At 44.1% G+C, this 27,179-nt stretch overlaps 1 protein-coding gene across 3 annotated transcripts in view; it reads right to left on the bottom strand.

Moving 5' to 3' along the window:
* herc2 (HECT and RLD domain containing E3 ubiquitin protein ligase 2) overlaps positions 1 to 27,179 on the bottom strand; it is a 56,200-nt gene that overhangs the window by 7,645 nt on the left and 21,376 nt on the right. The window contains exons 20-79 of one of the 3 annotated variants that reach the window (XM_085266447.1): positions 26,859 to 27,037; positions 26,584 to 26,768; positions 26,082 to 26,237; positions 25,795 to 25,980; positions 25,503 to 25,679; positions 25,221 to 25,324; positions 24,982 to 25,132; positions 24,678 to 24,892; positions 24,445 to 24,577; positions 24,097 to 24,224; positions 23,786 to 23,981; positions 23,549 to 23,682; positions 23,121 to 23,297; positions 22,904 to 23,040; positions 22,612 to 22,763; positions 22,326 to 22,517; positions 22,045 to 22,232; positions 21,779 to 21,971; positions 21,506 to 21,688; positions 21,238 to 21,422; positions 20,676 to 20,823; positions 20,398 to 20,594; positions 20,043 to 20,282; positions 19,819 to 19,957; positions 19,490 to 19,636; positions 18,854 to 18,996; positions 18,495 to 18,762; positions 18,037 to 18,179; positions 17,821 to 17,919; positions 17,567 to 17,735; positions 17,347 to 17,472; positions 17,074 to 17,182; positions 16,246 to 16,385; positions 15,969 to 16,159; positions 15,775 to 15,880; positions 15,533 to 15,624; positions 15,263 to 15,438; positions 13,517 to 13,628; positions 13,141 to 13,222; positions 12,817 to 13,051; positions 11,728 to 11,905; positions 11,426 to 11,507; positions 10,523 to 10,694; positions 10,295 to 10,439; positions 9,604 to 9,829; positions 8,252 to 8,423; positions 7,722 to 7,908; positions 6,685 to 6,828; positions 6,406 to 6,597; positions 6,174 to 6,327; positions 5,952 to 6,059; positions 5,744 to 5,875; positions 3,668 to 3,826; positions 3,463 to 3,581; positions 3,082 to 3,207; positions 2,845 to 3,000; positions 2,445 to 2,759; positions 1,195 to 1,409; positions 874 to 1,051; positions 613 to 774 (exon numbers count right to left, since the gene is read on the bottom strand). In XM_085266447.1, the coding sequence (XP_085122573.1) occupies positions 613 to 774; positions 874 to 1,051; positions 1,195 to 1,409; positions 2,445 to 2,759; positions 2,845 to 3,000; positions 3,082 to 3,207; positions 3,463 to 3,581; positions 3,668 to 3,826; positions 5,744 to 5,875; positions 5,952 to 6,059; positions 6,174 to 6,327; positions 6,406 to 6,597; positions 6,685 to 6,828; positions 7,722 to 7,908; positions 8,252 to 8,423; positions 9,604 to 9,829; positions 10,295 to 10,439; positions 10,523 to 10,694; positions 11,426 to 11,507; positions 11,728 to 11,905; positions 12,817 to 13,051; positions 13,141 to 13,222; positions 13,517 to 13,628; positions 15,263 to 15,438; positions 15,533 to 15,624; positions 15,775 to 15,880; positions 15,969 to 16,159; positions 16,246 to 16,385; positions 17,074 to 17,182; positions 17,347 to 17,472; positions 17,567 to 17,735; positions 17,821 to 17,919; positions 18,037 to 18,179; positions 18,495 to 18,762; positions 18,854 to 18,996; positions 19,490 to 19,636; positions 19,819 to 19,957; positions 20,043 to 20,282; positions 20,398 to 20,594; positions 20,676 to 20,823; positions 21,238 to 21,422; positions 21,506 to 21,688; positions 21,779 to 21,971; positions 22,045 to 22,232; positions 22,326 to 22,517; positions 22,612 to 22,763; positions 22,904 to 23,040; positions 23,121 to 23,297; positions 23,549 to 23,682; positions 23,786 to 23,981; positions 24,097 to 24,224; positions 24,445 to 24,577; positions 24,678 to 24,892; positions 24,982 to 25,132; positions 25,221 to 25,324; positions 25,503 to 25,679; positions 25,795 to 25,980; positions 26,082 to 26,237; positions 26,584 to 26,768; positions 26,859 to 27,037 (9,735 nt within the window). The remainder of the gene's footprint in view (positions 1 to 612; positions 775 to 873; positions 1,052 to 1,194; positions 1,410 to 2,444; positions 2,760 to 2,844; positions 3,001 to 3,081; positions 3,208 to 3,462; positions 3,582 to 3,667; positions 3,827 to 5,743; positions 5,876 to 5,951; positions 6,060 to 6,173; positions 6,328 to 6,405; positions 6,598 to 6,684; positions 6,829 to 7,721; positions 7,909 to 8,251; positions 8,424 to 9,603; positions 9,830 to 10,294; positions 10,440 to 10,522; positions 10,695 to 11,425; positions 11,508 to 11,727; positions 11,906 to 12,816; positions 13,052 to 13,140; positions 13,223 to 13,516; positions 13,629 to 15,262; positions 15,439 to 15,532; positions 15,625 to 15,774; positions 15,881 to 15,968; positions 16,160 to 16,245; positions 16,386 to 17,073; positions 17,183 to 17,346; positions 17,473 to 17,566; positions 17,736 to 17,820; positions 17,920 to 18,036; positions 18,180 to 18,494; positions 18,763 to 18,853; positions 18,997 to 19,489; positions 19,637 to 19,818; positions 19,958 to 20,042; positions 20,283 to 20,397; positions 20,595 to 20,675; positions 20,824 to 21,237; positions 21,423 to 21,505; positions 21,689 to 21,778; positions 21,972 to 22,044; positions 22,233 to 22,325; positions 22,518 to 22,611; positions 22,764 to 22,903; positions 23,041 to 23,120; positions 23,298 to 23,548; positions 23,683 to 23,785; positions 23,982 to 24,096; positions 24,225 to 24,444; positions 24,578 to 24,677; positions 24,893 to 24,981; positions 25,133 to 25,220; positions 25,325 to 25,502; positions 25,680 to 25,794; positions 25,981 to 26,081; positions 26,238 to 26,583; positions 26,769 to 26,858; positions 27,038 to 27,179) is intronic. The other 2 variants (XM_085266448.1, XM_085266449.1) reach the window with 2 other exon arrangements.

Here is a 27,179-nt window from a genome sequence, read left to right as displayed (position 1 = left end):
TAAACTGTCACGTTCAGCAATTTAATAATTATGTGGAAAAACAAAAATAAAGATTATTAAAGCAAGTTCATATCTCTGACCCTTTGATATGATCTCAACTTTCCAGGGTGGAGAGTCAGAAACAGAAAGTTGTGCTTCCATTACAGCCTTTTCATGGTCTTCACCCTCAGGACCTTTTCTAACAGTCTTCATCTTTGCATATCCAGGTGGTGCCAGCATAACTGTTGTACACCATGACAGGTGACACCATTCTCTTGCCGTGGCCTTTAAGTCATCTTCAAAAGCCAATCTTACCACACCAAAGAGAAGATATTTGGCAGCATGACACACCCTTCTATGTATTTAGCAAAGCTGCTACTTAACAAAATTGGTAGTACCTAAAAAAGTGCAGTCTGGCCCCATTTTACATGAACCTATTTATCTATTTTTTGGGGGCACAAGAATTTACAATAAATACCTTTAACTAAAAGTTGTGTATACTGACTTTACAAAGAACAGAAAACTGATTAGGTGATTCAGACTCTGGTCTCCCACATGAAATAACTAGAAAACTGAGGTATAACTGATGCCTCTGTTCACCTCCAGTACACACTGCTCTGTAATCCTTCTTACCTTCATGGGGATTTTGCAGCCATCACTGCCTCCCCGGCCCAGTTTGCCATAGTCCCCATCTCCCCAGGACCAGACCATGTCATCATCAGTTAGACATAGTGTCTGGGCATCCCCGCTGCCGCAGGCGACATCAATGACTCTGTGACCCTGCAGTGCATCCACCTGGATAAAGCACACACAGTTACTCTTTACAAGTTAAGCACATTTTATTTTTATTTTTTTTTTGAGTCTTGTGAGAAACTGAGTCGAGTGACCACAGACCAGCTTGGGTTTAAGCTGGTCCTCGCTGTCTCCGTGTCCCAGGCGTCCATAGCGACCCTTGCCCCACGTGAAGAGCTCTCCGCTGGCAGTGATGCAGGCACTGTGAGCTCCTCCGGCTGCAATATCCACCACTTCCACTCCCCTCAGAGACTCGATCACACGGGGACGGTCACAGGGGCTAAAGACAAAAGGACGCACAGTTAGCACATAAATTTCCTTTACTGTCCAAATTTTTGAGTGAGGTTTAGTTTTATATATATGTATGAACTATAAACTTAATATGAAAGAGGTTTTCTTATTTTTAGTGCATGTAGTCTTAACCTTCTGTTCCCATGGCCGAGTTTCCCGTCCTCAGCTTCACCCCATGAGTAGACTTCTCCCTCAGAGGACAGTGCCAAGCAGTGCTTTCCTCCAGAGTTCACAGCCACCTTTCTGATGAACACGTGCTGAATCGACTCCAGCAAGGTTGGGGTCGACACAGACTCAGTGCCACCGATACCCAGCCTGCCCCCTGCACCATATCCTGTGGCATAGAGCTGAGCATCGACAGAAAATAAACTGGTGTTAGAACCCAAAGCAAAAATAAAGGTTGAGCTGACTTTACGTACACAGTCTGTCGTATATTTAATCAAGCCATGCATTTTTACATGACAAGTACATGACTTTAAATTGCGATACTTGGAGTATGAAATATCACACGATTAAAAAGGCTGGTTCTGTCCTGGGTGTCAGACTGGAGAACCTGGAGGTGGTGTCTGAGAAGAGAATGCTAAAAAAAGCTTCTTTGTATCATGGACAACCCCTCCCACCCCATGCACGCCTCCATGATGGACCATCGGAGCATATGCAGCAAAAGACTAATCGCCCCGAAATGCAGAACTGACCGCCACAGGAAATCCTTTGTGCCGGTGGCAATAGGACTGTACAACTCATCCTCGCTAACAAAGTTATTCTGTTTCCATTCAGACCGTGCAATATCACCCAACAGTTTTTCATCGAACATTTGTTTCATCTCCCCATCATAATGCTACTCTCTTTTATTCATTTGCACAATACTATGCCACTTTTAGAATCACCTTCACTGATAGCTGAGATATTTTTCAGGATATCATTATATTGTTACTTGTTAGAGTTATTTGATATTATATTTTGCACTATCCTACTGTATATTACTGTATACTAGTATTTTATTGTATATCCTATTCCTCTGTCCCTCTTGCTGCATTGAGCATGTGTATGACAAAAGAATTTCCCTCGGGATAAATAAAGTTCTTCTTATCTTAAAATTTTCTGCACAGATTAAGTTATGAGAGCTCAGAAATGCTGGGGGAAAAAAAAAATATTTTTGTACTCTGAGGAAAATATTCATAGTATTAATTTACTTCCTTGAACGGCTTCATTGAATATACTAAAGCTGGGGGAAAAAATGTGCTAAAGTGGGAGGTAGTGATGCATTTTTATGAATGACCCTACAGTAGTCGTGCAGCAATGGTTCAGCTGATATTGTCGATGTATGCTCTGTGAAGGGTTACTGGCACAGAGGTTTTCATGACAGGTAAAAGCAAACACACCTTTCCATCAGCAGTGACAGCAAACAGAGTCTGCTCCCCACCAATAAGCTGGATTGGCCGCAATGTGGCGAGGGCTTCTGTAGATGTAGGTACTTTGACTTTTGCCCCCTCAATGCCCCCTAGCTGCCCTCTGTGGTTGTGCCCCCAGCCGTAAATGGTGCCACTCCCCCCGGCAGAAAGCGTCCAGTCATCTGGGCGCCGGTTCATCCACTGCACAAGCTGCTCGTCGTGCTCGCGCTTGAATAAGTCGTGACTCTCATGCAGGGTGTTCATGCTCTCGTGATCTGCCATGAGCTCGCGAATTTTCTTTGTAACCTTTAAAAGGTGAAGGAAAATGGATTAGAGAGATTTTCAGGGCAAAATGAAAGCTTGCACAGACAACACAGCTGTGCAGACGTACCTCATCCAGGAAAGGTCTGGGTAAAGATGTTCTCTTATCTAGAGCCACAGCCACTCTGGAGGCAGTGCAATATCGGCGGAACCAGGCCCACTTATGTGTCTCCGCACAGCAAGGTAAGGTATCGAGCTCGAGGTCACAGGCAAGAGCAACCAGTACCTGGGCAAAGTGTTAAAGTTATGCTCTGCAAAGGAAAACTATGGTGTTACCGTGTATTTAAGAGAACAACTGCGTGTATACCTTGAAAAATGGACTGTGAAGCAGCTGTTTCCCTCCGCGGACAATCGGGTCTTCGTACTCATACTGCCTCTGCAGAGCCTCAGGCAGCCCCTTGACCAAAGCAGCCAGAGCACTACCTGTGAAGCTCTGAAAAAAGAAAGGCCATCGGTCAGTCGCATGTGCTGAGCAACCACATGTATAACTAACACTCGTCTTTTCTTCAGGAAGAAATGTTTTTTCTGGACTTTTTCTTTTCTTTTTTTTTTTTAGCTACAACATCTTCACGAGAGTCAAATATTTTTTAGCTCTCTTTTACAGGCCAATAATTTACCATAATAAATGGATAACAAATATTCCAATTAAGCCATCGGGCAGATATCTTAATTATGACAGTGTACTCACCATAGAGCGAGCCTCTCCTTCACTGTCGCCCAGCAGCCTGTTTATGTTGATTGACTGACCGAACTCTGTGGTCAGAAGCTTCCGTAGCCTCTGCAGAGCCCACATCCTGTGACCAGCAGCTACACAAAACAAATTTAGTTCTGTGAAAATTTATTTCGTACTTTATTAAGAAATAACCTGGTGAAGCAAGAGCACAATTCTGTACCTAGAGCACTGAGCTGAGCACAAGCAGCAAGAGAAGCGGCTAGACGGGGCACGATGCTCCTATTGGATGCAAAGTTGAGCCTAAAGTCCAGGAGACATATGACCAGATCCATGGATGGGCAGGACAAGATACAGCGATCAGACAGCAAGTCTTTGGGACCTGAAGAAGAAGAATGAAGTCTGACTGTCACAGACATACACTTTAAAAAATACCATCATATTATCACCAACTGGTTTCTGGACTCTACATTTTAAAGTCTCAACATTAGCTTTTGGGTACCACAGTGCTGTTGTTTTTGGGCCATATTTGGATGAGGATGGAGGTCCACATCAGCTGACACCAGAAAGCCTGGTTAACAGACTGCGTTCAGATCAGAGACTCTGATTGGCAGAGCTGAGGCCTGACTAGAGCTGGGCGATAGAACGATAACGATATGTATCGCGATATAACTTTTACTCGAAAGAGAAATTAAGCTATCGCGATAGACCTCGTCGCTCTTGTCCTCTTTAAAAAAAAAAAAAAAAAAAAGATCAGCCAATCCAAATTAAGTAGCGCAGAGCCGAACCAATCACAGCCGCAGCGTCACGTCGCGTGACTTGTTACGTACAGCACAAGTGCCAAGCCGCACGTGTGTTTGTTTGGGAAGCAGCCAGCGGGTAATGGAGGAAATGAGTGTGCCGACTAGAAAAATCAACCGAGCGTGACCGAAGAGAAAACAGATAATGGTTCCAACGCCGGAGAGATTGTCGAACGGAAGAGCCATAGAAGTTCCGTAGTGTGAAGGTATTTCGGCTATTTCAAGTCTGACAAAAAACAGAGTAGCGTGCACTGTAAATTGTGCCGAAAGCAAGTCTGGAAATACAATGAACTGGTGCATGCGTCACACTGTGCGCCACGTTATTGTTTCGGTGAAATGAATTTCTACAATACTGTTAATTCTACTCTCTGCAGTGTTTAAATGCTTACATATACACACAGTTACTGTCCCTCCACACATACGACTCGGTTCTGCTTCTATGCCCCAGCTTTGTTTACTTTTTCCCGGTTAGGAATCTAGCGCCACCTGCTGCTTTGGCATGTTCATAGCAGCGTTTTCCTTCATTTCTGCCTTTATGTGTGGACGGGATTATTTTTTAAAACGAAAACGGAAAATCTCCGTTTTCAAAAATACCCGTGTACGTGTGGACGTAGCCTCAGTCTCTGACTGGAAGCGCTAATTCGTCATTCGGCTTTTGTCAGACTAAAGTAACTGTTAAAACTGTTTGAAAAGCTCAGCTATACAACAAGGAGAGATTGAGAATTTCCTTTTAGTTCTCAGTTTATTTGATATTGACAAAAGTTAGTCAGTTTTGTCTGTTCTTCTGTAACACAAACTAAGATTTATTTTTAGAATTAATATTTTGTTTCTAAGTGGAATTGACAATTTAGTCTGTTTCGTTTGTTCTATTTTGAAACTTAAACGCTTTAGCGGCTGCCTTTTGTGTAGTTTGCAATATTTGCCTTTATTTATCTGAAAAAGTCTCATGTTCCTTAAGTACATCTACCCTGTTGAACTTATTATGGGAAATAAATATTTAAATAAAAACAAGCTGCTGATTATTTCACATTTTACTTGTGAGCAACGGCACATTTAAATCTTACAAATATAGTTATTTGGCTTATATCGTGATAGATATCGTTATCGCCTGAAATGAAAAAAACATATCGTGATATGAAAAAATCTCATATCGCCCAGCTCTAGGCCTGACACACAATTAGTAGCTACCATCCACTTGTTGCTGAAAAATAAAATCAACGCTGAAGTGCCAAAAGCTAAAGTTGTTCAAACGTCCACTTGAAACTGGCACCAGCAATGAGTGAGTCCCTACTGACACCAAATAAAAAACAACATGGGTTTCCATCCTACAAAAAACATGTTTAGCCTATAAAGCTATTATAAGAGCTGTACAAGGTGGAGGCTGCTGCTTGGGCACACACCATGACAGTGTTTGTTCAGCATCAGTGCAATAGTAAACGTTTACAACCCTAATAATAAAGAACTATTATCAGAAAAGTTTGTTATCCATCATGTCTTACCCGCTGCAGGCATGATGGGGTAGACTGTGAAGCGCCAGCCCCACCCATTAACCGACCCATCACTGGTAAACTTCCATTTGAGTTCATCTCCGGGGATCCTTAATTCACTTGACCAGTCAGACCACTCCCGACCTGAAACGCAAAGCTACATTAATTTTTCATTTCTTGTATTTTGCGAGAGTAAAGTTTAATCTCTTCCCCTCATCACCTGATCTGACAGAGACAATCCTGTTGGCTCCATCCATGATTGTTAGCGGGTCGTGGCGTCTCTCGGTCGAACACTGTCGGTCAAACTCTATCCTCAGACCCTCGGCACCTGAAGAGAAAAACAGAAGTTGCTGTTTATGTCCGAGAGAGTGATTTTACTGAGATTCAATAAGACCCTGATAATGATCTCTGCCTTTCAAAGGTCTTTTTTTTTTTTCCTAACCTGGGATCTTTACGGTGCCGCTGGTCGATGTGTCGTCTGTGTAGGGATGGCTGCTTTCTACGACGACTGGCTGGGAGGACAGACGGCCGCTCTGAGAATCTGTAGCAACATCCTCCAATTCAGTGACGCATAACTCCAGCAGCATGTCAGCAACCTGCAAGGACCCACATACAGAATGTTAACAATTTGCAGAGCGATGCACGCACAGCTTCCAGGGAATATATGACAGTACCTGTGGATACGCTGTGCCCATGCCAGACAGCACTGCAGACAGGACCTCCTTGCCTTTCTCCCCAGAACGACAGGATACTGCAAGCTTCAACACGTCCACCATTACTCGTGTGTCATCCGGCACAAGCAGACTGGTGAACTCATCCAGGTACTGAGGCTCCGGACCAACCACTTTGCTCTGACTCTCAGAGTCCTGAGGAGAAGCAAACAACAGAAAAACCTTTAAGCTAACAACACTTGGCTCAGGGCAAAGTCTCTGCTTGCCACCAGACTGACTTACTTCTTTGGTCTTCGCCATGGTCTCAGCTATGATGCTGGCTGCTCCGGGGTCATCAGTGACAGGGATGAAAGGACGTGAGGAGGCTCCACAGGCTGATGGAGTTACTGCTGATGACGGGGTGATAGCGTCTTCAGATGAGGGAACCTGTTCATACACACCAAATTCACCCAAGTTCACCAAACGCCAACAAACAACAATATTTACTGCACACGGTTAACAAGCTCCCACTAAGAATCTTCATATCTGAGAGTAAATATACATCTAATATACTGTTTAAGGTCACAGACATTCCAACTTTTCCAAGTCCTATACTGCCTCGTTCTTGAGTTACTGTGTTCACAAAGTTGGATGTCCACGCTGCCCCTGTGAGGTGACGGCAGTATCCCATCAGCTTTTAACAGCTCAGGGGTAAAAAGCACACAAATCTGTTCTCCATAGAGAAGGGCCCATCTGGGGTTCAAACTCAGGACCCTCTTGCTGTGTGGTTAGGCTGTGAAAAAAGTCAGCTTCACCAAAGTCTCAGTGCTGTGAGGATCAAAAGAAAACTATCCACCCCAAAAAGTCACAGGCCTGTTTGTTATAGGCCTGTTTGTTGCGGGTGACTACTACATATTTCAGACACACCACTCTCTGAGAGGAGGGCTCTTTGCACAACAAGGAAGTTTAAAAACATGGATAAGTAATGGTTTCAGGTTGTTTAAATGAAGCTGGATCATGCTCAGAGATAACCATAACAGTTATCTTTAGAAAGAACACCAAGAATGGAAATGTTTGCAGAAACTTAAAGTCATAACTCTCATCAAGGTCCTGTGAGAGCTCCAAGATTGGACCCAAATGCAGTTTGCTGATGACTGCATCCCCACACCTGGTTGTCATGGACAAAAAATGCACACTGAGTGTTTTTACAATTTAACAGGAAATCAGCAGAAAGTCCAGCTGAGGCAGCGCTTCAAAAACCCAAACAGCACGAGAACAGCCTCACTGACATTTACTAAACCGTGAGGTTTTTAAGAGGCAAGGTGTATTGTGTTCCTGACCTCTCCCTTCTTGTCTTGCCAGGGATTTGGGCTGACTCGCTCTTCAGCTTCTGGTGGAACGGGAGGATCTTCTTCATCGCTCACGCTGGATGAGGATGAAGAGTCTGATGGGGGAATAGGTGAAGAGGAAGGACACTCTGTTGGCAGGATCATGCTGGCCGGCATGAGTGCACCCACCACTGCATCTCTGAGGGAACACACAACACAGTCTGTCAACGTTTAACGCCAATTAATGATGACGACTCCTGCCAGTCAGATACTTAATTTATTCAGAAACATCATCATCTTCTCCTGTTTAGAACGGAGTCAGCCAGTTTGGTCATACATAATTAAACGAACAAGATAGAAGTTACAGCATTCAAGCCCTGAATAGCTGCAGGATATAAGTTTCATATCATGTATTGTTAGTTGAATTTCTTTACCTGTTTTCTTTTACTTCTCACATTTCTATCATTTAAGGAAAGTACATTTTCCATGCAAGTCTTCCTGCACATTAGAAATAGATTTTTCAAACCGTGCACACAGCCTACCTTGCATACATGATTTGAAGGGCTGACAGCACATGAGACAGAGCCTGCTGTTTGGCCAGGTTTCCATCCAGACTGAGGAGAATTTTGGCCAGTGAGGGTCGATTAGACTTCACGCTGCTCTGCCCACTCAGCTTGTTACTCACTGATGATGAGTCACTGTCTGACTGGACACCTACAGAGTACAACACCAAAACAATGAGACGCACTGTCATTGATGGGAGGCAGCGTAAAATAGCTCCAGCTTTACTTCCAGGCCTGTGTTTTCTACCACCTGCAGCTAAGAAAAGTAACTGCTGCTGAAGCCTGATGCAGATGTTGATATGGTCGTGTTTGGGTCCTGCACACAATGAGGGAGACAATATTGACTCTGTGAAAGATGGATGTTGAGAGCTTCCAGATTGAAAAGCAAAGGCCGTACAGAAGAGAAATATATTGTTAATTTATTGCTGTGATGACCCATACTGCCCGGACGTCCTGAAGGTTGTGCTTGTTTTATCTCTGTTGTGTCGTTCTTTGTCGTGCAGCTCTTGATCTGATGGTAACTAGCTAAATGAGCTACACCTGGGCCCACTGAGAGAGACCATAATAGGAAATGAGTTTGCTTTTTAGTTTCAAATTTGAGTCAGCTCTCAGATGGGTAACCCCCATTATTTCAAGTGTTAGACAGTCCTAAATCTCCTACAGCACAAAAAGGTCCAGAGATGCAGTTCAGGGACTCCATTAGCCGAGGGGCAGCCTAGCAAAAAGCTAGCAGCTAAAACCACAAATGTAACCATTCGCCTGTCAGTCAAAGTGTGATAAAGCAAACTTTAGGCCTTAAGCCAATTTAAACAGGTGAGTTAAATAAAAAAGTCACGATGCTATATAATTGTTAAAAAGCATAAAATTAGATGGACCTTTTAGCATCTTCCCCTGTCTATGGGGGACTGACTGACATTAAGAGCCTACTGTACACAGAGGAACTGCAGGCTTTTTAATACTTCAAAACTGAAGGTGAAAAATTAAGCCGAAAGGTTGACGTCTGACACAGTGTCGTCTTATGGAGGTGGTTTTAGCACTTTTTGTTCAAGAAATGGTCGATGTATGCCCCATCGTCTCAATATCCAACCCCTGCAGTTGCCCTACTATCACCACAACTGGCAATATAGGATGTGCAGAGCTGGGCGCATATTTAGAAAATAAGTGAACTCAAGAGCATCCATCAGATGTTTTTTAATAGCATATATTTACCTTAAATGCTGATTAAAAAAAAAGACTCTTTAAAGCATCATTGCTGAAAAATTGCTTGGCTGCACTGAATGACTGCACAGCTCCACCTTGTGGAGAAGCTGCATGTAAACAGCAAGGCTTACCCAGGTATGACGCTCCGAGGGAGTCCCTGGCTGTCTGGAAAAGAACTGGCTCATGAACAGAGGGGGTGGTCACATCCACTGTGGTCCAGGCCACACTGTGGGATGAGCCACATGCCACCCGAGTGATTTTCTGTCCCTCCAGACCCTGAACCAGGGTGGGCTTCCTGTTAACTGTGGTAGTACCATTTCCCTGCTGCCCGTGGTCATTATCACCCCACGCATACACCTGACAGAGAAGCATAAAGCCTTTAATTAGATGGAGTTTTTATTACACCTGTTATTCGTGTATGTCACAAACAAAAGGTTACGAGATACCATCAAACATTTCACACCACCTTAGATTTCTGTACATTTGACACATTTCTGAATCGCTTTGTTTCCTGTAAAGTGAAGGCTCAGCGCCAAGCTTTTACTTTCAACAGTCTCTTAAAAAACATTGACCAGCTGCCTCTTATCATTGGAGGTGATATGTTAGTATAATCAAATTTGTACTGAGGAAAACTATTAAACAAGGTGAAGAGAGAAAAAAAAAATCAGTGTGAAAGCAAAAGGTCAGAGCTAACTGCTCAATAAATCAGGTCTTGCTGCAGGAACACAAACTCACATCTGGAGCAGAGCCACGGCACTAAATGATCAGACTTTGAAGGGTGTGCTCTGGTTTCTAACACCATTTGTTGAGGTCAGTACAAACCTGTCCTGTGTCTGTGACAGCCAGACAGTGCAGCGCTCCGACAGCAACGTGGACAATCTTTTTGCCCCTCAGTCCCTCCACCATCTGGGGCTTCCGCACATGGACGTCGGTGCCGTGGCCCAACCGGAAATAATCGCCTTTGCCCCTGTTTGGAAACAGTTAACGGTCAAAGAAAGCCTGAGGACAGATAATGAATGATAACCTAAACGTGGAACACATTCATCTCACCAGGTCCACACCACTCCAGATTTAGTGAGAGCCAGGGAGAACTGTGCTCCACACTCAATCTGGCAGACGCCCTGCCCGTTGAGCCTTTCGATGTTCTGTGGTACGTTGCAGCCTTCGCTTCCTCCACGACCCAGCTTCCCAAAGTCCCCATCCCCCCAGGAGAACACAAATCCTGAAGAAAAAAACCCCAAAACATTACGGACTAGAAACTGGAACCCAATTGTGTCAAAAAAAATTTTTTTTTTTTTTTTTTTTTACTGGAACCATTTAAAAGTTCAAATTTTGCCTCTCCTGTCAGCTTTAGCACTAGTGATAAAATAACCAAATAAAGACAAGAAAAAGACTTAACAAGACGAGCCTATAAAGTTTGTAAAGCTTCTCTTGGCAAAGCAAATGGGTTTGGCACAACAGAGCACTCTGGGGATGGTTTGCTTGCTAAAGCTGTCGGACAAGACCGTTTTAAAAAAAAGGTTAAAAGTTAAAAACACTTGCATGAGTGTATTTTTTTTTTTTAAGAGGAGGCTTGATCAAAGTCTAAATGCTGCTCTTCACTGTTAGTTGGTCGTACTTTGCTGATAGAAGAGAACAGACTTCACTGATCCATTACAAAGCCAGAAAGAGCTGCTGGGATTTCTGCCTGTTGGACAGTTTTTAAATGACAGAGGTGATTGAAGATAATATAGTTACTAGTTATTTTGTAATCCTTTACAGCACTTTGGTTGATGTTGCTTTATACAGCACATTAAATGTGCTGTATAAATAAAAACAACAACGATATTTTAGTTTCAATCCAATTGCATTAGTCGGCGACAATCACAATGTCAACAGTACAACGTGACTATGTTGCCAAATCCAACAGCTGTTAATCTGTAGGGCTACTTTTAAGGGCAATAAGAGAAATACCTTCATCAGTGAGGGCTAGAGTTTGAGCATCCCTGCTCCCACAAGCCACTTGGATAACACGGTGTCCCAGAAGTACTTTCACCTGAACGACAGACAGAAGAGTAAGACAATCAAATCACACGTCATGCAGTTAAGTCTGTATGTAGCAAGCAATCTGTCTGCTGCTTCAAAGCTGTGAATTCTACTGTGTAAAGTGTGTGAATTCATCATAGACTATACTGGATGCAAATTTCATCTTTCTTTGATCAGCTGATGACACAATGGGCAGCCATGTGTGTAAAGTAAACAAAGGCTGAGCTTACCAGTTTGGGCCTCAGCTGAGTGGTGTTGTCCCCGTGTCCGAGTCGGCCATATTCACCCAACCCCCAGCTGTACAGCTCCCCGCTGGATGTGATGGCAGCGCTGTGAGAGCTGCCACAGGCGATGTCACGGATGCGCTTCGTCTTCAGCGCCTCAATAAGCCGGGGCTTGTCACAGTTCCTAAAGGAAAAAATAAAGCAAACAAATAAAAATCAGACTCTTCTTAATAGTCCTTACTTATTTCTATTTCATTAGAAACTGCTGTCCATGAAGCACATATGACGATATAAAAAATTAACTACACATCTCGCTGACACAGCCTGCATCAACTAAACTGCTTGGAACATTACGTGGTAGAGGAGTTAAAAGGAGTTTACGGTTAGGTCATAAGTTGCGACATAGACTTAACACAGCTTTAGCCCCTGTTGGCCTGCCTTCACTACAGCATATATCTGCACCCAACAGCTTTAGCTAACGTTATAAAGAAATGCCCAAACTGACTGACTCCGTTCTAAACAAGAGAAGATGATGATGTTTCATGACAAAAAGGTGCATTGTAAGTGTAATCATCATATTGTGCTGACTGTCTTTTTTTTCATAATCAGTGCATGCAACAACTATAATTAAGATTTAAAGCTGATAAATCATGAAAAGGTTTATTTAAGAATAAATCACAATGACGATTAAGGACGAGTACAGCTACAAGACTATATGAAGGCAGTAAACTGTCAAATCAAACTCCTGAAGTTGGAACACAGCTTGTGAAATCATGAGCTCAATTTATACTTCAACCTTACACTGAAGAAGATCTACAGGACCTTCAAAGCTGAAAAGATAAAAGCTATTACCCTTTTAGGAGTGTTTTATTATAATTAAACTGAGCCAATCGGCGTGTAGCTCCACAGTGTATGAGCTGTTGACTGACTGTTGACTGTCTGAGAAACTACACACATTTTTGTTATTTCTTTTATTAATTCATCACTTCATGTGGATATTATACAAGTCATAGTTTGCTAAAAATACACAGTGAGTTTAATAAAAGGTGCGTTAAGTATCTGGGGTGTGCACAGTGGCCACATTCAATGACTTACATTCTACTAAAGTGCCCAAGCTTGCCGTCGTCTCCTTCGCCCCAGGAAAACACCTTCCCGTCCACAGTCAGGGCCATAGCGTGGCGTCCTCCTGAATGCACAGCGACCTTCTTTATCACGTAGTTACTGAGGGCGGTGATCTGACGGGGGATTGGGATGGTCCCACTGGAGAGGCCCAAACCCAATCTGCCATTAGTTGCCTCACCACATGCGTAAATCTTCCCCTCGACAGTCACTGCAACGACGACATATCAGTTACACACTACTGTAGCACAACACGTGTGAATGGACAGATCTTCAAAAGCATTTCTATTCATTCCTCACCTGCAAAGAGGCTTTTGGAGCCACCAGCCACTTGCACCACATTGAGCGCAGACAGGGTTTCGGAGAAGGATGGCACTTTGATCTGTGAACAAACCGAAAGAGATTAGAGAGTGCAGCTCACTCACACCCAAAGGATGTTTTCCTGTCCATGCTGTGTACACACACACGCACACGCGCACACACACGCACGCACGCACACACACACAATATATATCTGGAAAAAACAAACATCAGATGTTAACGTGGAGGGGGGAAAAAGTTAAAATTTGAAGCGTGTAAATCACTGGTTAGTGTTCATACTACATAGTTTTTAATTTGGGACAAAGGCACACAAGCCCTAAACTTTCAATTACTGATTCATTAGGAGAAACGGCACCTTGGAGCCTTTGAGTCCTCCCAGTTGGTCCTTGTCATTCAGACCCCACACAAAAACTTTGGTCCTGATGGTGGCTGCGGACTCCAGTCCTGACGGCTTCTTCCGAGCAAGACTGAAAAGTAAAGCGAGAGAGGCTAAATATGGATTCACATTTTTCCTTGTTTTAAAATAATAATAAAAAATTTTAATAAAACATTGTTGCACAGTTACGTTTGTCACAAGTTTAAAACCACTATCAGGGAGTGCTGGCAGACTGAAATAGCTGCTAAATAGAATTTGATAGTAACAAAGGTCTTACTCTTTTTAACCAGAGCCTGAGGAAATAACAGAATCACTGCCACAGAGCACAGTAATGGGATGCCCTGTGATTCTAAGTAGCACTTATGCCATTTGTGCTCATGTAGCTTGTGAATGGCGCTCTAACACACTGAACAGTGTCAATAACACTATAAAGGAGCCCCAAGCATGCTCAGGTTGATCTACTCAGGCCAGGGCCGAAGAGCTAGCCTCTCTGGGTGGACGTGGAATATTTCCCCCTGTGCCTAAAAGTCTCTGCACAGTAGCAAAGGCCATGGTGAGCTGAAGAGCAGCAGCTGAAAAATTTCTGCCAGCCAGTGTTTACCTGGCCTAGTGTGGGCGCCTGTCCCTATCTGGCCAAAGCTGGGGGAATGAGGGCCACTGGGGGAAATGTAAAAAGGAGGGTCCTTGGCCATTCGTAAGCCCCCAGTGTGGGCACTGAACACGCGCCACTTACTCAAAAACGTCCACAGGCAACTGAGTGAACTGCAGCCAGATCTGCTTTACTGCTACAGTCTCGAGGGCAGTGGTTTTTTTCCTTTTTTTCCCCAAAATCCATGGACAAGTTCAAAATTCTCCAAACACAAGTCGCTGTCAATGACTATAGATGACTGCTGACTAACAGTCAGTGGGCCAGTGTGTGTAATCTACGTGACCTCAGATCCCCATTTCTATTGATATAAGCCATAACAGTGGAAGCATCTGACCTCACTAAAACACGATGCCCTTTCAGCCAAGAGAGCAAATGTTTTAGCGACTGATAAACTGCCAGCAGTTCCAGACAGTTTATGTGCATGAACTGTCTGTGGGGGGCCTAACGATCATTCACTGTTCTCCCCTCATAAGTTCACCCTGGTCCACAAGGGAGGCGTCTATGGAGACCACCTTCCTGGCTAAAACCATGCCCAGAGTCTGACCTGAGCAGTCCATGGAGGGAGTCACGATGACGGTCTAATCCCAGTGAGGCCACTCAGAGCTGAAAACCTCTCATGTACCCAGCGGTATCTCTGCTAAAGAGGAATCCATCAGGCTCAGCAGCCTCTGGCACTGTCTGAGGGTAACAGAGCTGCCCTGCAACAAAGAGCTATGGTTGACTGCATCGTCACCAGTCTGTCTGGAGAAAGTCTTCACTGGAGGGCATCAAGTCTGAGCACTGTGAAGTTAATATGTTCAGTGGGTCTCAATACGCTCTGTTCCACATTTATCTGGAAGTCTAAATTCTCTTCCTGTTGACAGGTAGGAGCTGGCAGCAGCCAGTTTTTGATGTGTGCTGCTACTCAAATGTCCTTTTGCTGAGTAGTACCCACTGCTGCCTCAGTGCATCTCACAAACATCATTGGGTTCGGTGACAGGCCACATGGTAGAACCACAAACTCACAGGCTATCCCCTGGAAAGCGAATCGCACATATGTATGATTGGAACCTGGAAATAATTCTGCCTCATCTCACCTCCCAGCTGCAGTTTTTTCATCATCCTCTTCTTCATTGTCAGAGGCCAGGAAAGGGACTGTAGCCAGGTCTTCATCCTCAGCTCTAATGCGTCCCACAATGCCGAGTCCGTGAATCTTGCAGTCGATACCAGAGCTGCGGCATTGCTTGATTGCAATCTCAATGTACCTGTGATACTGTTGGGGGTGTTTATATAAAGTTATTACGACACTTGAGCTTAGGGGGAAAACAAAAACAATTAGAAGCTGTCAGTTATTGAAGCAGACAAACCTCAGTGCAGTCACAAAGGAGGAGGACAGTGGTGTCAGTGGGATTGATGTTAATTGTCTTGAGTTCAATTAAGTTGTTCAAAGAGTTTCCACCTGCGTGATAAAAATGTCAGAATGATCAAAATGCTAAAAAACAAACAATTGGTCTCAAAGTTTAAAATTAAACTGTCATCTGCTCAAACAAAAGGGAAAAATACTAAAATCAGTACAATTTTACATAAAACAAAAAACATCTGAACTCACCTGACACCACCACTAACGAGGGCATGTAGCTGCTGTCCGCCGGGTCTACGATCATCTTCAGCCTGTGAACAAGAACGTCTGGGAAAAGCTCAAGACGAATCCAGTGCTGCAAAGAAAAAGAAAATATTAAACGTTAATAAAGCAAACTAATCAGGCTGTCATCCGGCCTATTAGACTATGCAATTCGCTCTTACCTTCCCCTGTGAGCCAGAGGACTGCCAACACTGATCACTGCAGTCGATGAGGCGCGAAGCCTGGTTAACCGACGACGACACGTTGAGGCTCTTGACGGCTCGAGACCAATCGTCAATCAGCATCCCACGCTGGCTGCTGTGGTGCTTCTTTAGCTGTTTTCCTGAACGCCCACAGAAAGCCGGAGACTGGCCTGTTTGTGGAGAAGGTGGAGGACAGGTTTATGCACACGTACGTAGAACCACCACAGAATTTTATGTTGGCGAATGTAGGACTAACCAGGCTCATTGATCCTGCCAAAGGAATGTCTGGTGTTGTGTTTGCGTGTCTTGAAGCAGTTTTCACAGAAGTCAAAGTCGTCACAATTTTTACATTTAAATCTGGGGCCATTAATAGGAAACATCTGGCAGCCGTCACATCTGGAGAAAGCAATAGGGTTTCATGTAAAATGTTCAGTTCAAGCAAAATCTAATTCACCTATTTTCCTTATGGGTCTTGGTCCATTTATTTCACTGCAAGTTTCTTAGCTTTGAAAGCAAACTATAGACCTCCCTCTTCTTGAATATACTCACTCTGTGCTGCTCAAAGCATCAAAAAATTAGATCTGAATACCTCAGCTTCAAATGTACCTTTCCAGAAATAATGACTCGGTTACTCAAAACCATGTGCAAAGACTACAGATATATTTAAAATAAATAAAAATAAATTCCCACGTGAAACTGCTCAGAACAAGGTAAGTGGATCTTCTAGAAATATTGGCCTCGTTGCTCAGAAGGAGACTTTCCTCGCAGGTTAATGCTGAAACACCTGTGTGGGATGTGGTTACTGCTCAAGTACAGTGGTCATTTTATTCTGATGATGTTGATTTTCAACATCTGCAGGAACTTCATGTAGCTGTGATCTGCTTGACTGACCCCTTCGTCTAAAGCTTGTTAACAAATTGACACCAAGCTAGTGGTGGATGATGTCTTAGCAACTGTTAAAATATAAACAATTAGTTTAACCAATAAGTATTTCTGCTACTAAGCAATATATAAAAATCTGGACAACTAATCCCTCACATTGCTACTCACAACATACTAAGATACCAATTTAGTACATCTTTACCTCACTCCAGGATGAACACTGGGGACCAGTTCCATCTCAGACAACAAACCAGTCCAGTGGGACTGCTGTGGAAAGTCGACAATCACATCTTTTCCATTGGCACTGAAAGCTAAAAAACAAACAATGAGGCTCTATTAGCACAATAAACTGTGGATTCAAGTTACAATAACAGAAGAAAAATCAGTTGTTGTTGTTGACTGAAATAAAATTTTCAATTCAATTCAAAGAAAAACAGATGATACTCTGTCTTAAGACTGGAGTGACTCTGCTTACCTTTAACCACCCCCACACTCCTGTGTGTGACAGAGCCCCACTTGTACTTTGGTGTTGTGACTGTGGGCTTCACCCTCACTTTGTCACCAATCTTTATGTGAGAAGGAGAACTCTGTGGTGGGAATCCTGAAACGGCAAAATCAGAGACACGGGTTTCTTATGTCTATTTACTTCCTGTTATTAGCATGCCTGCAAAGCATCACATTAACTGTTATCTTACCAAGCAGCTCGATGTGGATGTAGCGAACCCAGTATGTTCCTCCTTTATTTTGCCAGTCACACTGCACATTCAAGTCATGAAGCCCATCTCTGTCCAGCTTAATCACTTTGCCCACATCGCCATCATACACTTCCTCGTACGTTCTGCAGCACTTCACCATCATCCCCACCTGTAGGGAAGCCGCTGAGTCGTAACACCAATTCATCATGTCTTTAAGGCAGATTCAGAAAACATACAAAAGCAAACACTCTCACCTGAATGTTCTCTCTCACATAAACAGCGTAATCATCGTTGCTTTGGAAATCAGATCTCTTCTTAAATATCTGGCTTTCAGTCACAACTGCACCTGAAGGCTAATGTGACAGACACGTATTTTAATCATATATGAAGGTATTAATAATTGAATCTGACAAGCTGAGGGACAGGTAACTGTGAGGGTCACACCAGAAATAAAAGAGTAAGGAACACACCACAGAGAATGCCGGCTCTGCCTCCTCCAGCTCCTCCAGCACCTCCTCATCTGAGTATTCATCAGACACAGTGTCGGCATCTGACAGCTCAGTGACATGAACGTCTGGATGGTCGAGCAGCCAGCTCACCAGAGTCTCAACACCTGATGGATATGCTCAGTTACTCTCCTGAGGTAAATGTCTAAACATCATGAGGCAAGCAGGCCTTGTTTTATGAAAAACAAATCGGTATCTCATACTGTATCTTTTCAAAATCAGCTGTTTGTTTTTTTGTTTTGTTTTTAAAATGCACAAGAACTTTAATATATATTTAATGGATCCACTGAAAAATGTTACCTTCATATTATTAACATTTCCTGACCTACAGGCCTTTAATGTACGTGGGTACCTTTTCCAGATATGTGTAATTTCACATTAAATTATCTATAGCGCTACCAAGCACTCATGTGATAAGATACCTGGGATACCGGAGGCATTGCCTGTAGTCCCAGACAGAGATTTCAAGGCAAACTCAATGTTTTTCCGAGGGAATCCCATCTCCATGAGCTGGCCAACTATTGGTAAGGGCGGGATAGGGGAGGACTTCTGTTTCTTCTGTTTGGGTGGTCTGATGTGCTGCGTGGTGATGGGTGTGGTGGCTTCACTAGAGCTGCTTTCCTCAAACAGCGGCGAGGATGGGTGGGCAGATTCCACAGCCAGGTACTGACACACTGCCAGAGCTGCCGCCTGCACATACATATAACGTCAAAGTCACACCGAATACATCAGCAACATTACCGCTGACACCAGCTGTCTGCAATCAGCTAGACTGACATACCTCCATCTCTTGCCTGTCAAAAATGGCTTTGATGGGAGAAGGCTGTGTGGCGGCAGAAAGCAGCTGCTGCAGGAGAATCAGTGGAGGCAGAGGTCCCTCAGGAGACAAGTCGCCCACATCAGGAGATGAAACCACTGGATCCTCTGCACATAGAGAGACAGACAAGTTCTGGACAAGATCTAGATTGAAAAAAAAAAAATTCTGGTGGCTACCAGTGGTACCCCTCAGCCTCATAGTAGATGCACCTATGGTAGAAATTTTAAAATCCTATGTTGCCTATTTCTCAAGTTATTGCATTCACAAGATTTTCCTAAACTTGATCCGTGCCCTCGACCTTAAGGTTAAATCGAACTCTACATTTTCACTTCAAAGGTAAGCAAATAAAGATTTAAACTCTGATCAGCAACTTGCTGTACATTTTAAGAAAACACCCACAGTGTGCAAGGCCTTCAAACCTTAAATGGCTAGATTTTGCTCCAAGTATGGAAACACATCTGATATCTCAGTAATGTCCTGTGAACTGAACCTTGAAATCACTAAACTGCATCAAACAGCAGTAATAGTCCCTAATGATCAAACTTCCTCAGTCCATTTTTAAGATGTACTAACCTAGCCTTTCACTGGGTGAGGTCTTACCACTGGGATTGGGTCCTATGTCCACCACTGCAGGTTGGGAGAGGATCTGCCTGAGTTTGTCCTGATGAGACAGCAGGGCCCGAGCTGCCTTTAAAACATAAAGCCTCAGCTGCTGGCACCGCAGCAAAGAGAGGTCCACCTGGTCGGCTGGAAACAACAGCATTGATTACACCCACTAAACTTTCAGTCTGTGACCAAACAAACGCTTTCAGTGTCTCAAATATTGCCAGAATACTATAAAACATACTGCTGTAAACAGAGTCGATGATTTTTCTTAAAAATTGTTCGTTTGTTTATTTCAGTTACATGCAAGGCAATCAAGTCTGCACCTGTAAGCCCTCGGCTAAGTGACTTTTTCATGCGTTGTTTTTCCAGTTTGCTTCCAGCCAGGCTGACCAGCTGGGCCCAAACAGCCAACATGGGTTCAGTGAATGGCAGGTTCTGCACACTGAAGGATATGGCAGGAAGCTAAAGAGTAGAAACATTAAATAAAGTCAGACTGCTAAGTGGAGCCAGTTTCAATGCATCTGTGAGTATCTGAGCATTCCCGCACCGTTTTAAGATGGCTGAGCAAGCAAACTCTGCAGGTTCTCATCTCATGAAACTGGACAGTGATGCGCCCTTTTGGGGTGATGCGTGTGACCGTTCCCTCTCCATACTCCTCGTGAACGACTTGGCCACCAAGCCTGAGGCGCCCGTCGATCCCACCAATCACCGCCAGCACTGCCATCAGACTGCCCACTCTGGGACCCTCCAAATCAGGGAAACACTCCTCCAGGAAACACTGACAGTTCTGGACATTTATAATTATCGCTTTGTTAGAGCTGACTGGCAGAATAAAAGCACTGTTGTAAGTTAACATTTAAGCAACACGGTAATTGGACTCATAATGCCACAATAAATCTTACCACTTCAGATTGGCAGCTTGCCATAACATCTGCGATGGAGCTCAGCTGGTTGTTGATGTAATCATTTATCAGGCTGTTCCACTGACTGAGAGAGTGCAGAGTACGCAGGACAGCCACAATCTCCTCTGCCAGCGTGCTGCTGTGAGTGGCTGTTAGAGACGCCTGTGGGCGGGACTTCCTCCTTCTCAGGGAACCTTCTGAGAAGGAACAACCAATTAAAAATACAATGACAACAACAGCATTGCATTTGTTACTTTAAGCCTGAACCATTGCAGCACCTCGGAGGAGTGGCAGGTCTGATGAGCAGGTGCTCAGCAAGCTTCCCAAAAAGCCAAACAACTTCTCCACCAGGAACTTCATGTCCTGAGAGCGCTCCGTTTTGTCCCATGAAGGCAGGACCGCCTGAAGGAGACGTAGTGCCAAGATCTGGAAACACAGGGTGAATGAGAGAAAAGATGACATCTCCATTCAGATTGTGTGGCTAATTTACTGGTTGATCAACAAAAATAAATTATGTGCTTCTGTAGAAACTACAAAAGCTGTTTCTTTAACTTGTTTTTGGACTGTAGGAGTGAGAAGAAGCAAAACCTTTCATCTAAACTACAGTTAATGGAAAGATTAACTGTAAATGTTGAGAATCTAATTCTTCGTGATTTTTCTCTTAGTTTGACAAACTGCAGTTAACAAATCTCTGTTTAGAACCCAAAATAATTTAATAATATGCTTCCTATAACTATATTTAACAATGAACAACACATTTCTCTACGTAACAGGATAGAGTTTTCTAGTACTAAAGAATGGCATCATTAATAGCAGAGGAAGCAAATCCTGGTACTCAACCTGTCTCTGCAAGGTAATAGCATTGAAGGACTGGTGTCCCTCAACAATTCGGATGAGCAGTCCGATCCACGCAGAGGTACTGAGGGTGCTGCACATCTGCGGCATGAGAGCAATGCTGCGTATGAAGCCGAGGGTACACCAGCTCCTGTGCTGCTCCCGAGACACCAATCTGTGCGCGTGACAGCCTGACAGCACAGAGGAGGTCAGGTTAGAATAACATGCTGTTCAATATAAGACCTTAGGAAAAAGAAAACGGCAATCCAATTACCAGACTTGTCATTAGCGCCACTTTCCACAAGCATCCTGAGAAGGCCACACAGGGTCCGTGTAGCATCTGACTGAAGCACCTCAGCATGGATTCCAGCTGAGAGTGACAGTGTCTTCAGCAGGTTGACTGTGCTGGTTAGCATCATTGCCGTAGGATGGCTGCTCTTCTCAATCAGCTCTCCCTCTGTATAAAGGACATAACAGGTGATTACTGGAACATCACACTTTACCTGTAGCTGTGAGGATCTCTACTGAGCCTGTCCTTTAAACTGACCTGTGTCGTCCTCTGTGTCCGAGTCCTCAACAGGGGGCTGTGCTGCTGGTGGTGGCTCTGCAAGTTTAAGGTCATACTTTCCCTCTTTGCCCATCCTGTAGGAGTTGGTGCTGCCTGTATCCCACTGAACCCTGATCCAACCGTCCTCACCCAGCTCCCCAATGACCCTGCCAAGACCTGGTGCTGGGCCGTCCTGGACAGACCACGCACATAATGTTAAATATGTCCATAAAATAAGCAGCTAGAGTAAAAACTGATTTAGGTACCTGATCGCCCCATTTCCAGTCGACTCCCCTCATGACTCTGGTACCTATCTTCATCATGGCAGCCAGCTCTGGGCCAGAGGCAGGTAGAGGGGCGGGAGCTGCCTCTTTTCTGGACTCCTCCAGGACTGTCGCTGAGCCTCCATGTGCACATAAACTCAGGTCCTCATCACTGCTGTCTGTACTCGGTCCTGAAGCGTCAGAAAAGAGGCATCAAACACCGAACAAACAATATGTACACACTTCATTTCATTCTGGGTTGCCTTTGACTGGACACTACTCACCTATCAGTCTGAGAATACTCTGAGTGAGGGCCAATATGCCTGAATTCAGCAACAGACTGAGACTGTTAGAGCCGTGTTTCAGGGACAGCATGTGTATCATGGCCAGAAGGAAGCGGGCCTGCGGAATGGTTCCAAGGCTTGGTCCCGCCGGGTTCTCGTTTGTGATGGTTTGTAAAGGAACTGGCTGCACACCTGGTCACAAGAACAGGTGGTCATTCAGCTGGTTTGTCTACAACAGGTCAAGAATAGTGTGAAATGAATTAACCACTTATTTTTCAGCACTCACCTAGCTCTTTGAAGCGAGCGCTTGCTTCAAGCAAGATGTTACGAACGTTCTGGATGGCCCAGGAATACAACTTTCCAAACGTCACCTCCAAAAGCATGCGGTTGAAGGGAGGGATCAGATCTACATCCTTCAGGCAATCAGACAAGGGCTCTCTGAGAAAAAAAAAACACAAACACAAAAATTGCACCAGGATTACATCATTAGAATAACTGTCATGTGATTATTACAAATAACTTCAAAAGAAACAAACAAGAAGTGTAATTTTAACATGGATTTGAACCAGGTGATCTACCCAATGTTGGTCCCTTCTGGTATGATTCTTTGCCAGCCGCAGAGCATTGCATACTGCACAGACGGCAGCAAGAAGCTTTTAGAGGCCAGCTTCAGCATGGTGTCAATGCCTTCCAGTCTCACTTCAGCCCTCTCCAGCTATAAGGAAACAGAATTAATCAAATTTCCGCCTGTTTTATATACTCTGCTTTAAAACATTGTCACACACCGACTCCCACCTGCTTGAGAAGACACTTCCTCATTTTCTCCACATCCAGTGGCTCCTCTTTCAGTGCAAAGTCCACGATGGTGGCCATGAGGCTGGACTGAGAGAAAGCACCTTGAACGCTGTGCTTCAGCCAGCGATACTTCTGGACGCTGGCCACAGTGTTAAGAAGCGGCTGCCACTTGTCTTGCTGCCAAGACATGCAATAATAGGTTGACAACAAACTCTGTAGACACACACACTCCACTGTCCTGCTCTGATATTTTAGCTACAACTGCAAGGGATGAAAGTGCAACATAAATGTACATAAATAAATCTACAAATTCAGACTGAGCCAAACTTTCGTTGTGTATGAAGGTGAATAGATTTTAAACTGAAGCCATCTTCTTTATGTTTTTTTGGCCATTTTTTTTATCTCATGAACTAATCCTGTTAAACTACCTTGGCTGTTTTGTCAGTGGGTGATTTCCTGTCAGCAGGAGCGGGGCTGATGTGAACATTAAGTTCCTCTTCATTGGTCCCTTCATTCTCCAGCTTTGGCTCTTCAATATCAGCCGACTCTGATTTCTTAGGCACTACAAAAAAAAAAGAAAAAAAGATAACATTCACATTCAAAAGGAGTAGATGGATTATAAATTAAAAAACCTGTTACCCTGCAATAGATTCTTGATGCCCCACCTCTTTTTTTCCTACGATCCCTGATGAGCTTCTGGGTGATGCTCCTCCAGCGTGGCTGGGAGCTCAGCAGCTTCAGTTTGGACACTATAGACAGGTCGTTGCTTACAGCTGGACGCAGCTCATTAAATAAAAAGCGCAGACGCTCAATAACAGGGGCGCACACCTCCTTATAAGAGCGGCCTTGGTCCTGATGGGTCTATGATAAGACAAAGCAATCATTGCATTAGCATTTCCGTTCATCTTCCTGCTTCCTTTTGCATCACAGCTTAACTGCGCATAACGTGTAAATATTTCACAAGCAGAAAGCATACCTTAATTAGAGAACACTTTGCCTGGTAGACCATGCGGCATACATCAATCACAGATTTAGGGAGGGATCTCTGCTTTCCTTGGTCCACACCCAAGGCACATTGACTGACAAGTGAGAGCGCAACGTGACCTGTGACAGGAAAGATTTTTATTTAAAACTTCACATGCAACTCACCATCGATCAGTTTCATTAGGAAATATCTTTGTGTGGTATTAGCAGTGTTACATGAAGGAAACTCATGTGAATCTCAGTATAATTAAATACAAGAAGAAAAAACACATTTTAGTGAGCCATAATTAGCCTCTAATTTCTCCTCAGGTGACCACTCTGGGTTCAGTTGCTAAGTTACCGAGGTCTTGATGCTTGAGGAGGCAGCAGAGCAGCAGGCGACCAACTTCTTCCACAGGGTGCTCTGGGAGGAAGGTGATGGGCGCAATAAGATGGTACTGCTTACAGCAGCGCTCTATTTGGCATAGGAAGTCCTAAAATATTCCAAACAAAAAGCAAAACATGACATTATTACCCATCAGCCTCCTTCTCACTGTGAAACAACCTCTTCAGGCATTTCTGCCTTGCTTGTACCTTCACAGTATGGTCCTGAGTGTTGTTGTCAGCAATGGCCTGCAAGAAAGGCTGTGCGTGATCGCTGAGAGTTATTCTGCGGGAATAAAGTTTGGTCTTATCAGGAGTGGTTGTGCCCAGTGAGCTGCAGTGGTCTTCGTCCTTCTCCTCATTGTAGTTGTAGTGGATCTGACTGGTCTGCAAACCCCCTGAAAATATGGAGGACTGGAGCCATTCTGTGCAGAGAGCAAACACTTGTGTTAAATTAATTCCAACCTGAAGTGTGAATTTTTAAACCAGGCTGATGTAAAACCATTAAACCTACTGGCACATTCAATCTCCATGGGGGACAGGGCGGTGCTCTTGGCCAAGTAGGAGGCGTGCAGACCCAGGAGCAGTCCCATGTTCCTCTCAGTGTCAATAAGTGGAGAAGAAAGGCTGCTGAGGTCTGGAGTAGTGACCGTCTCCTGGTTAGGCTGAAAATGATAAAAAGTCCCAATATCAAAGGCTAAAGCCACCAACAAAGAAAAGAAGTTGTGTTTAAAATAAAAGTACAACTGGTACCTCCATATATTGGCCAACGCAGAAGGCCTGCATGGACTCTCTAGTGTCTTCAAACTGCAGAGCAGCTTCCAAAGCAACCACAGGGTCCTCTCCTGCAAACTGGGCTGTTAAACCGCAAAGAACAAATGGCATGAGTTCTGACATCAGTTCTCTTATAACCCTTTGACAAAGTCCAGCCTCTGAGCTTCCATGTTTACAACACTGAGCACTTAGGGTGTCCCTGTGTTATTTTAAATAATCCTGGATGTCACATTACATTCCAAAACTACTGTTTAGTCTTACCCAGGACACTGTTTCCTGTCAGTGACTGGGACTGGGCCTGAAAGTCTTTGATGTCATACACTTTTCCATCTATTACAGTCCAAAAGCCACCATCTTTGTTGTGATTCTCCAGGTCAGCCTTGCGGATGAGTGAAACCTCCTCATTGTTCTTGGAGCTCTGCCCTGTAAAGAAAGACCCTGCCAACACAGCAGAAAGTCTAGTTACAGTCTAAAAAGAAACGCACAGAGTAGCATCTCATCTTTGCCCTAAAATTTAGGATGTCACTCAAGTAAAACATAGATGTTGTTTTACCCATAATTCCTGGCCAGGCCAGATCCTCATTATCGTCCCTCTCGTGTCCTGGAGCCAGGTGGTTGAAACGGTCCAAGTGTTCCAGGAGTCCAGCCAGGAGAGGGATCGAGCCGGTCTCCTGCATCAGACCAGCGTCAATGGTGAGGAGAAGGATGATGGACACCACCAGCTCAGGGAGAAGCACTCCTACCAAAGAACAAACAGTACAGTATTCAATACTGTGTTGCAAACATCTCTAAAGCATAAATATGCTGGAAATACAAATCTGAGGGAAATTTTTTTTTTACCAGTTAGATCTCCTTCGATGACACGAGAGACCTCGGCAAAGTGGCGGCAACCAGTAGAAGCGATACTTATTGCCACTGGGAGGATGTCTCCAATGTGAGTGCACAACAAAGCGATGTACTTTTTTAACAAGGAACCAACACCCAGGAGCTCAGGATCTAGAAAAGCACCAGAGAAATCACACACTGCATTTCTGCAACTCATTCTTAATTAGCGGTGGGGACTAAAACCATTAAAACAATTACTGTGAAATAACATTTCCTCAATAGATATGAGATAGTTAACAAAGTCAAAAGCACTCATCCCATGCATGTTTGGACACCGGGCACAGTGCCGAACCAATCAGCTGGTTGGAACAGAAGGCACATCAGGTTAGGTTGATGTCAGATTTATGGCCAAACCACACATTGGATGCATATGAGCCTCACTGTCCACCTCACTGAGACAGCACTGCTTTGCTTGTAACCTCTGTCTACACAAACGAAAGAGCTAGAAGAGACTTACTGTATCCATTAACATTTTCTGTGCCATTGACTCCCAGGTAAAGCTTGCTGACCAGCAGCCTCTGGAAGCGCAGCAGTAGGTCCAGAGATGCAGAGCGCTCCTTACTGACATGCTCTGCCTCCAAATAGTTTGAGATGCGACGAGCAACATCTTTTAGCCTTGCAATGGTCTGGGAGGCGATGTTTCTGCAGAAGTTAAATCCATGAATATGCTAGCAGGGAGTGAAGTATTATACCACATTATAGGAGTATATGCAGCACAATTTGTGAAGGTACCTCAGGAGTTGCTGTACAAGCTGCACAAGGGGCAAGCTTTGCTTCCCTGCCGACTCATAGATGCCCGTGTTGATGAGGTCTTTGTCCAGCATGGTGCGACACCGGTGTATGGTGGAGGCATTAGCTTCCTGTTCATCAATCTCCTTCTCTTTCTGAGCCTCCTTCTTTGCTTCAATGTCCTATCATGAAAAAAAATATAATACACAAAATTATTACCATCATTTAGGATGTCAGGGAGCACATGGAGATGTTCGATGGGCCGGTTCTGGTCCTTGGTCACAAATTTTGTCCATGTGTGCTCTAAAGTGGGATTTAGACATT

The sequence above is a fragment of the Mchenga conophoros genome, linkage group LG23, assembly GCF_057382185.1.
Source record: "Mchenga conophoros isolate Kocher_MC1m ecotype Shallow Benthic linkage group LG23, M_conophoros_male_GT1.1, whole genome shotgun sequence".
Taxonomy (NCBI): Eukaryota; Metazoa; Chordata; class Actinopteri; order Cichliformes; family Cichlidae; genus Mchenga; species Mchenga conophoros.
The sequence above is the reverse complement of the archived record's forward strand: the minus strand, read 5'-3'. Positions and strand labels throughout refer to the sequence as shown.